Source organism: Equus przewalskii, chromosome 7 (assembly GCF_037783145.1).
Source record: "Equus przewalskii isolate Varuska chromosome 7, EquPr2, whole genome shotgun sequence".
NCBI classification, from domain to species: domain Eukaryota; kingdom Metazoa; phylum Chordata; class Mammalia; order Perissodactyla; family Equidae; genus Equus; species Equus przewalskii.
In genome coordinates this window covers 9816745-9827478 of record NC_091837.1, presented here as the reverse complement: position 1 = coordinate 9827478, position 10734 = coordinate 9816745, and the positions used below count along the sequence as shown (strand labels likewise).

General features: G+C 42.1%; 1 protein-coding gene across 2 annotated transcripts in view; it reads right to left on the bottom strand.

Annotated features, from left to right (window-relative positions):
- Nucleotides 1–742: 742 nt before the first annotated feature.
- PITPNB (phosphatidylinositol transfer protein beta) overlaps nucleotides 743–10734 on the bottom strand; it is a 62925-nt gene continuing 52933 nt past the window's right edge. Inside the window, exons 8-11 of one of the 2 annotated variants that reach the window (XM_070628696.1) lie at nucleotides 9140–9250; nucleotides 7392–7514; nucleotides 3907–3993; nucleotides 743–2721 (exon numbers count right to left, since the gene is read on the bottom strand). In XM_070628696.1, the coding sequence (XP_070484797.1) occupies nucleotides 3946–3993; nucleotides 7392–7514; nucleotides 9140–9250 (282 nt within the window). In that variant the 3' untranslated portion in view covers nucleotides 743–2721; nucleotides 3907–3945. The remainder of the gene's footprint in view (nucleotides 2722–3906; nucleotides 3994–7391; nucleotides 7515–9139; nucleotides 9251–10734) is intronic. The other variant, XM_070628695.1, reaches the window with a different exon arrangement.

The following is a 10734-nucleotide window of genomic DNA, read 5'->3' as shown; positions in this document are numbered from 1 at the left end:
AATTTACCTGCTCACACGTCTGTCTCCTGCTCTGGACTGTGCGTGGCTTTTAGTCCATCTCGGTACCTCCAGCAAGACCTGAGTGCCGGGCGTCAAAGTGCTCAGGCTGCTGAACGCGTGAGTGACGGCTGTCATCGTGGATGCAAACATGACGCCTGAAATCAAACACTGAGCAAATTACCTCAGAAAACAAGCAAAGGAACACCCCGGACATAGAGCATTTCATAGGAAATCCATCCACACAGCTGGCCCCCTCTCCGAAGGTTGAGCAGCTCTGGAACGTTAAGTTGGAACCATGAGAAAACTAACTGTTACACATCCAAAAATAGCAGACTGGACAGGACAAAGCCCCAAACCAAAAAGCCACAATCTCAAAACACTCAGAATCTAACGGCAAAATCCCTACTGAGTGCTTTTAAAAGCAATGTGGGTTTTCCGTATTTTTCCTCTTTAAAAATAATTTTTAAAAAACCTTTGAGACTAATAATCATCCTTCTTTAGTTTACTGCTTAGCTTTTAAAGCATAAAATTATTTAAGAAACCAAACGTAACAACTTAATGTGGCACAGGCGCAGTTCAAGAACAGGAGTTTGCAATAAAAAATAAAAACCCATTTTTTCTTTACTTTTCCCGGAGTGGTAGTGCTGCAAATTAAAAAATTCTTGAAAAAACAGCAGAGAAGTGGTCCGCAATGTTCTGAATTGGATGTGGCATCAGGGAAACAACCACTCAAGCACACAAGTGGCATTTTGTGATCAAATTTATTTTTTGTTTAAATTTCATTTACTTTGTTTTACTGTAATTTACACAAGAGACTGCCAAGTAAACTAGATATTTTACATTCACCACACATCCCCTCAAATCTCCACAGTTGTTAGAAAAACATTAAAATCCATGCGCCGGGCTCTCATTTCCACGTGCGCCCAAGCTCCCAATGATGCTACAGATGCCAGTGAGAGTTAAGTTCATTAAAAGGAGAGGGCTAGACTCTTTACTTCACAAAATTAGCAATCATCTTCCTCGCATCAAATACGTTGCAGACAGTGATTATGCGCTGACAAAACCTATCTTACAGCAGTGCCCAGAGAGTAAACCTCGGTCTCGATCCTGAGAGCACGGAGGACGCACGCGATGTGGCTCTGGAGCCGGGGAGCACAGGGACTCGCACTGCAGGAGCGATCCTGAACACCCTTGTCTGAGTCGCCGCCATCACTTCAGTGGGGACACAGGACACGTGGGAAGACGACGGGCAGGGAGGGCAGGACTGTCAGCAAATCAGATCACTAACGTGATGTGACTACAGGGCCTGGCGTGTTGGGGAGGATGAGAGGTTAAACACGACAGTTTGTGACCTGAAGGCTTCAACAGTATCCTTCTACTCAAGCTTCCGGGACTGACGGGAGAATCACTGCATTTGGACAGAGAAAGCTGAGGAAAATCTCACCTAGCTATTGTTCCTTTCTTAAAGAAAGAAAGAAAGGTGGCAGCAGCTTCTAAGCGGCATTTTCACGCTGCTTATTCAGGATACGTCCCAATGACGTCCTACTGGAGAGCACATCAGAATGCGCGGAGATGCACTGGCCCCTCGGCAAGGCCCCCTGTCTGTGAGCAGCCAGGCCTCGTGCTGCCCCTTAAATTCTCCCGTCTCAAAGTCAGCATCTCCCCCTTCAAGTGTGTTTCAGCACGAAAAGAGCAACATGTCATCACTAGCTATATCCTACCGTGTGAGCTGTGAGGAATGGAGATCGTTTGCATAGTTTCCAAGCTGTGATTTCAGAGAACAGTAGTTTCATCAAAAGTGAGACTCATGAAGTGCTGTACTTCCAGTTTTGCTAAACAGCCTACGATGTTATTCCTTTCTTCACCAATTTTTTTGTTTGCCTAACAGGAGCCTGAAAATTGTATAGTGTTTATTATAAATCACAAACCACCATCTCCATTTTTGCTAGGTCTGATGTAGAAAAATACTTGAAATTTAAAATACAAAAATCCAATAAAAACCTGAAATTTTTTTTAAAAAGGGTGTTTTCCCTCAGGGCAAACAAGTAAAAAGTGGCCTGTAACTGTACTCCTTACTAATAGCTATTGTCCAATTGAACTGCAAGATAATGACTGTTCAGAAATAAATCATTATAAATACATTCAAAGTTTATATTCCAGATTCATTGGAATACCAAAAGATTTTGAATAAATTTTTCTGTGGGAGTCTGTTGCTTATGGGACTAAAATAAAAATTTATAGGAGACGGATTTAAAAGAACAGGAAAGTAAGAAAAGGCTATATATATATTGGTCCACAACAACTTGACATTTATGAAACATACCAGCTAGTATTACATCGCAGTCAATCTGTCCATTTATGGTATCACTCTGATAATTATTAAAATCTGTTCCAGGTATATATATTGAAAATATTTTCTTTTGCATTCTTGCTGAAGATAGGTACAGTACTTCGGAGAAATTGTACTAATCCCTTCAGTATGTCTGTATGTACATATATACACAGTGTGTGTACTGGGTCTGCAGCTCTACATGCGCTTTATATACAGCTACAGACAGACACACACCAACATATATATACACGTGGCTGGGGACCTGTGCCTGTGAGTACAGAGTTACACACACAGGCCTGGGAACTGTCAACACTGCAAGATACTGGTCAGATTCTTCTTCACTCATCACTGGCTGCACTTGTTCCCCTCACTTGACCTTGATTACGTAACTGTAAGAAAATCAAAAGACAGTGCAATGTGTTAAAATACAGAGACACAACAAATGTCAGACAGTAGCCTGCCACACACATTCTCCAGAAAAAGATTCTCAACGTAGCAAAATGTTAGGCAGAAAAGGTACCCCAACTACTGCATTTTAAAAATTTAATCTCTTGAAAATTTTGGTCTTACTAGTGACATAACATTTTGTTTCATCAGAGGTGAAATAAATTAGAAGCAGAAATAAATCACAGAAACTTAGAAGAACTTAACAAAAGTAACAACGTAAAATTTTTTAAAATGAACGCTGAATTTAAAGAAAGGGCTTTGGAGGAATCCTGGTAGAGCTCACTCATTCTTACTCGGTACAACTCTGTCTCCACGACTGAACCCTTCACTGCTCGCGGGCTCAGTAATCACAGAGCGGGCAGCGCATGTGAGGGGCAGCCGAGACTCACGGGAGTGGGAAGAGCGCTCCACCTCGTCCTTCTGATAAGCCCAGCGGTTCAATATTAACAAGCGACGAGTGTGCTGTGCATCTCTGCTTCCTCGCACTGCTTTCACTATGTGGGATAGATTTGGAGGCTTTCTCTCCTCTAGGAAAACCTCTTATCTGGGCATATAAATTTGTGTTAGAGAAACAAGACGGGAGAAATGTTTTATACTGTAAATGAGAACCAAAGTGTATTTACACATATTAAAGCTAAGTGTAAAGATAATTGAAGATTCAACATGAAGGAAGACTTTCTGGTGTTCAAAAAACATTCAATTAAAATGACTTATTGAGGTTGGCCCCTATGGTATGGGATGAAAGATCTTTGTTTGATTTAAAATGCTTTTACGTATTTCCTTAACTAACCACAAATGGTCCTACTAAGAAATAGGTCAATTAACTGGTTAGCGGTGAAACTCTGCTGGCTTCCAGGACCGTGCTACACGATGATGTGTGCACTTGGCAGCCAGCTTCTAAACTTAACACTAAGAACCAGCTCAGGATTACTCAATACAGCCTGTTCCACAGATAAAATTCTTACAGAATAGTACACAAGTTTTCACTGTCCATTTCCAAAATATATATCTCAAATTCTAAAAATTAAACCACATTTTAACATTTAGTCTCTGCTTAACAAGTTAACTACCCATTACCAAAAAGGTATTGGTTGTTAAACGTTCTTTTTCCCCAGGTCTTCACTTACACAGTTTGATTATTGTCTCTGACCCTACAGGGGACTCATCTAGACATCAGCAGCCGACGTGCCTCGGACGGAACCCTTCTTACGCATCTAAACGTAAAATAAAATCATGAGCTGCTAAAATCACACACTCTAAATTGGGTTAGTAAGCAAGGGGAGCAAAAGGATCTAGAAGAGATTGTGAGGGGACTGCTGCCTGTTTATAACTATATCCAGACTGAGAATGAACTTCTGAGGCCCCTCAAGTAAGCTTGGTCTAAAGAAAATCTTGCAAAAGGCTTTTCTTACATAGGACAAAAAATGTGTATCTATTTTTGAATCTAGGAAACAAAAGCCTGCAGACTGATGATGTGAAATTATCAAAGATAAGCCAAGGAGAAATAAACTGTTCACCAATACAATGTGAGAAAATGTCCCGATGGTCTGGTTCCAATTCTCATAGTCCCTAGACCTGACAGGAGGCCATGAGGTGTGGCCACCTCTGCTGCTTCTGAGACCAGGGTCCCTCAGAGGAGTTCCTGATGGGAAGTTTATTGAAAAGAGGGAGGATGAAAGGAAGAAGAAGATAGCACAGGAAGAGCACATGAGAAACAATGGAGGACATGAGGGTGCGTCGGGAAGGACAGACAGCTACGACAACAGCCTGTAATTAAAAACTCAATGAGGAAGTTAAGAACGGAGAGAAAAGAGACAAATGCAATAAATACATTTCTAAAATTAACCCCTCCTACCCCACGCACGCCCCACAGAAGTGCCAGTTGAGCACAAGAGGCCTAACGTTTGCCCCAAGGCCTCCTTCAGTGGCTGGCCTACCCCCAGTACTTCTCCTCAGGATTATAGGCAGGCAGGAGCATTCCTCTCATGCCTCACCTCTCAAGACGCTATTCCTTCTCTCCAGGGCCAAACCCACTTGAAAAAAATCCAATTCTTAAAATATTTGCGAATTAAGAAGAGAATTACAATGTATCAAATTCTATCATCAGGTGTCAGGGAAACAGGCCGTCAAGAAAAGGGGAAATGCCTGCGTGGCAAGGAGGATTTGAGAATGTCAAGCCTCTTCAGGAGGCAGGCGTTCTTCAGCTAGGCGTTCTGGCCTACAGGCATGATGCGCCCAGATTCTGAAGATGCTCACAAACCAGCCGTTAGGACTCAGGGCAGCAGCAGTGCGATGTGGAATAAAGCACTCTCCAATGACCTAGAGCAAAAGAACTCAAATGGGGTTTAACGTTAAGATGATCAGCACTTAACGCTGAAATCTGTCTTGAAATGTTTTTGAAACATTTAAGAGAGAAACTGCCATGTCCCCTCAACCCTGAATCAATGACAGGTTTCTACCCAGTCCATGAGGGAAAGAGTCACTCTGAGCCAAGAGCGTACAGTGATGATGGTATCTTCTAGTAAACTGGGCTTCCACGTAACTGCTTGTCTATCTTACACTTTCCTTTCAAGAGCAATTCCCAACTCACGAATAACTGACTTGCATGGAGAAGCAGCTGAGGCTGCAGGCCCCCTGCCACAGGTGGGAGTGAGCCACCAGTGCCTTGTCAGGGCTCTCATCACACTGACATTGGCACAGTTCTGTGGTCAGGCATCCTGAGCCTGAGAACTTGTGAGAGAAGGAAGAGCACTGCCGTGGGGGAAGGAGAGCTCTCAGCCAAGTTCTGTGCAAGAGCCCTCCATTCATGATCCTCAACCGTGATCTGTCTTCCTCACGTGACGGACAGGCCTTGAGCATCAAAACCAAAACCAAAAGCAAGCTTCTGTGCTGAGAGTTCAAGCCACCAAAACTAAGTCTGTTCTGTTTTATCTTGGTGTTGGGCAAATCCTTTCTGGAGACGCAAGGTTGTACCATGAGCTTAGTGAGAATAAGTGTAACATCGCTGCTTTCTTTTTACTATCCAGCTGACAGCAGCTGCTCGGAGGGGCTGGGGCGGAGCTGGCAGCTATCTCCGGAGCCTGGAGCACCTGGAGGGGGAGAGCTGGCAAGGCAGGGAAAGGAACTAAAACTGGGCGGTGGTGCCTCTTACAGAAGGGCATCTGACTCTTGAGAAAGGGAAGCCAGGAGTGGGAGAGAGGCATGGAAAGAAAGGTAAGAAGTACCCACGACTTACTCTTGCCTGTTTAAATATTTTGCCTGGGGCCAGGCTAAAAATAAAGGGGTAAGGGAGAGAGAGTCCTCCACGCTTGCCATTCTATCATCCTACTCCCAAAGATCCAGAACTCAGTCATACTATTAGTATGAGAAACTGAAGTCAAACAGGCTTCCTTTGGCTGGCTTAGAAACCAAACCCCAATTTATAATGTTGTCTCTATGGGAAAACATGTTCCAAATTTCAAAAAATCAACTTAAAAATTTTTGGAACAAAATCCATTCATAAGTTGGAGACTGCCTCAAGTTTACTTTACGTATAAGATAAGGTTAAAACACTTTATTGCCTTATAAAGAAAATATGTCCTAGTCCTCTCAGAAGGTTTGTATAAAGCTAATTAGAAGCAGATCTGCCATAATCACCAAAAGTAAGCAGTTTTAAACACAGATTCTTTACGATGCTATGTGCCAGACAAATAGATTTCCTTCTGTGCCAAAGAACCTGATTTGCTGCCATTCCCCAGTGATTAAATGGAGTTCCTGCCTCACACACAGGCGTTCATCAAACACTCGCCTGCAGGGCTTCCAACGCGGAGCGCTGGCAGGACTCGAGATGACTGCATGGAAACCACGAGCCTATCCTCTACATTCCTGGGGTTCATTTCCCCCGTGGGGCCTTACTCTCACTGAAAAGAAGCGTAGCCCAGAGCAAAAGCAAAACCAGACTCGTGCAAGAGGAAGTCGGGGAAGACTGTGCCAGGGAGAAAAGGGGTGCTCACGCACTGCGGGGCCTGCTCCCTGCTGGCAGGGAGGAGTGAGGGTAGGCTTAACCTTGAAACATGGCATGCTGACCTCCAGCCCGGAGACCACCTGAATTTCTGCCTAAAGCTTATGAAGAAATAAGGATTCATTGCTAGTTGTGGGAGGGGAGGCGGCATTTTTGGAATCAGGTACAGTATCACTAGCCTTATCTTTGCTACAGAAGAGAACTAGGACTTACTGTGCTAACATTAATAACTTACTATGGTAACAAAATGAGCCAAAGGCAACGTGGTCCGATAAAGTGAGCGTCTAGAAGGGCTGAGAACCAGATACCAGCACAGAGAACTAACGCACGAAAAAGAATTGGTTACAAAACCAGCGGACATTTTACAGGTAACAAATTCTAGATCAAGAAAGCGCTAGTCTATGTTCATGAAAGATGCACAAGGAAAGAGAAATCAGAACATGAGAAGGGATATTAGTGTCTAAGAAACTTGATTTTGATGAGGAAATGAAGATTAAAGAATAGCTTTTAGTAATACTCTTCTTAATTCTAAGTCTACACTTACTGAGCACACACAGTTTTAGAAAGGGAGAATTAGAGAATTTCTACAGAACAGCAAGTCGGAAGTCTTACCGTTTCTAGTTCTTTCTGAGTTTCATCTTCCATTCTCCTAATGTCTTCCATTGTTAGATCAATCCACTTGTCAATCCAACAAAAAAGTTGGCGATGGAAGTTTGTAAATATCCTTTTTTCTTGCTTTTAAAACAAAGAAAAAAAGTAGTGTAAGATGGTAAATATCTAAGTTTAACAACATATTAACCTTATGCATCCCAATTAACCCATGAAATCCACATACATTTGGTTTGAAAAGACCACTCTAGGTTGATTAGTGGAAATCTTAATTCCATCCTATTATTGTGTTGTACAACAAAATAAAAATTTCTCTGTGAAATGTGAAACAATCTCTCCCAGTAGGAACAAAAAAATAACGTACTGTGCGCATTCTGATCCAACGTAAACTCCTGATGAACCCGATTTATTTTTACCTTTTTCTAAATGTCAGTGACCAAAGGTCAACTCAATTTCTTCTGCTATAAAACTATACATTGCCATTCTTAACTTCTGTGCAATTCAAAAGAATACTCTGAGGTGGAATAAAATAATGCACTGAAAGAAAAGAGTCCTACTTTCTTTGGAATTAGGTGTTTCATTGAATTAAGAATCATTGCATACTCTCCATTAATTTTTGTACTTTAATGTTACTGCCACTATATATATATGTGTAGCGTAAAACCATATATATTATTAGTGGTTTTAACTGCTGGATTATTAAAGTTTTACTAAACTTTCTCAAGAAGAGACAAAAGTGTACCAAACAGTTAGTATTTTTGGAAAATCTTCAGCTTTTAAATTTTTTTCCATGAAAAGAAGGGACTTCATCCATTACATGTGTGACTTCTATTTATCAGAACTGGACGAGTTATCTATTATTATGCTCCAAGAGGAAGAAAGGAAGCCAATATTTACAGAGTGCCTACTGTGGGCCAACAGCAAGCAGGCCCCAGAATAATCAAAGTTTCCAGCACTTTAAGATCCAGTTTTTAAAAAATGTTAAGAGCAGTTACAGTTTAAAAGTAGAAAAGTTATGGTGAAACTCAGATGCAACTGGTTGTAGGTTCGGAGATTAACAGGGGCTTCTTCGTAATTATAATGGAATAAACATTCACACTACAGGGAAAGTAAACCTCAGAGAAACTCCATATTCCTCATGTGTTTACAACATGTGTATTTATACAAGTGCAATTCTCCCCCTTTCTAAATCAAATTGCGCATGTTACTTTCAATTTAATAAAGAAGACATAAAAAAGAGGTCATTAGAATCTATTTAGATCCTCAGATTATGTCACCCTAGGTTCAGAGTGTAAGTCTTCTCAGTGAGGACCTCTAAAGACGACATCCCACAAGAAAGAGGGAGGTAGACAAGAAAGTGTGTGTCAGGAGGGAACTGTGTGGAGGGATGAGGGGGGACCCAGCTGGGCTGGGACAGAGCCTGGGTCTCCCTCCAGCCAGTGCTGGGACACCAGGTCCCTTGGGGACATGCTTTATGTGTAGAGGGCTCTCTATAGAAGACCTGGGTAAGCCATCAGGCAAGCACTTTGAAAAACCCGCTATGCTCCTCCCTAAAGAAAGCCCCTGAACACCTCCGCTGGCATCTGTCTGCTGTTTCTAGGGAGAAAAAGAAGAATCGAGAAGAGTTACACGGGGACAAGGATTTTCACCTCATAAAGGAAAAAGGAAGCGTTAAGAGAGGAAATATCCCATTAGCAGCTGCCTCAAATCTTAACCTCAGTTGCAGTCACCACATTCTGAAGTGAGTTTACCTTCTGAATGAAATTTTCTACTTTGCTTTGCAGTCCCCACCACTTGAATTTGATGGTCACCAGCTTATAGGCACACATCTGAGGGCAGTCAGCATTGCTTGCCAGCTCCTTCTGCATGAGGAAAATTGAAAAGGAGAAATTGTGGCTTAAATATTTATGTTTTGATTAAAATTGACTTGTGTAACGACATCACAGACACACATGAAAAAAATTACAATCTCACATGTGTTTAATTCAGGTATTTGGAAGTTTGAAATCATTTTAGCAAAAGCAGCAGTATTCCCCTGCTGCAAACCCTCCTTTCACAGAAGAAGTTACTTCCTGGCTCTACAGTTTAATAGGCGCATTGCTCTGCCTCGAATTACACTATTCAGACTCATATTAAATACCAGATTCTAGTCACATCACATAAGGTTCACAACGCATAAGGGTTCTCCTAACAACATTACTGCACTCCCACCGTGGATGCGGTGAGGCACAAGAAAAAACGAGGAGGAAGTTTAGTCGTCTTCTGTGTCTTCAAACCTCGGCAGGTGGAGGGGCTGTTTATTAAGTGAGGTACTTTCAGTAGAAGGGGGATACAAAAAAGATGCAGCAGCAAAGATGATGTATAATTATCAAGTATGCGAAGGCAAATCCCATACATCCGGACTCTAATTTCCACAAATGATTACACCTCACAGTTTAAATGGCTGTTTTCAGGGAATCAAATAAAGAGTTGTCATGGTAAAAAAGGGAAAATATTTATAAAAAGAAAAAAAAAGAGCAAGGGAGAGAGGTGGGGGGACTATCAATATTAAGAGAGACAAAATATAAAGTCTGCAATTACTTTCAGAAGGAAACATAAAAAAGCAATTAGAATTTGGGTCCTCAGATTGTCACTCTAGGTTCAGAGTGAATTTTTATACTCTGTATTCTCTATATATACTCTATATTCAGCCACAACAAAACAAAAACATTCTAAAATATGTATTTGGGTAAAGAGGAAGGGAAGGAAGGAGGAAAAGGAAGAGGAGGACAGGGGAAAAAACATATGGCAAAGCGTTAACAACTGCTGAATCTAGGCGGAGGTGTTCACTGCTCTTGCAGTTTTTGGGCTGGTTTTGAAGTTTTTCTTTATAAAAATTGGGCAAGGGGTAAGTCCAACCTATAGCATTACTGAGAATTTCTGTGAAACTCAGTGCAGGCTTCTGTCTCAGTGAGCTCACGTGTGTCCTCAAGTGTTTACCTGGGGAGGCGTGGGCGGGGCAGGCAGGGCCCGCAGCACACATGGGTGTTTTCACGAGGGACCCACTGCGCACCACAGCTCTTCCGAGGGGTGTGTGCAGGAGACCAAGCCCTCCTGAGCTGAGCCCTGAGAGCGCCTGGGCCCGGCTCACAGCAGTGAGCGAACACAGACGGTGCCTGCCTCAGGTCTCATTCTAAAACCTCAAGATTATTCTTCATTTACGCAATCATAGCAGTACAGGACATCCTTTGCCCCAAATCCTCAAGAATGTTCCAGTTTCAAGTGAATTCTTAGGATATGATATATGAAAAAATTCTCTTTTGGTATTATTAATAGGACTCAAAGTTCTGAAGAATCCTGCATGATT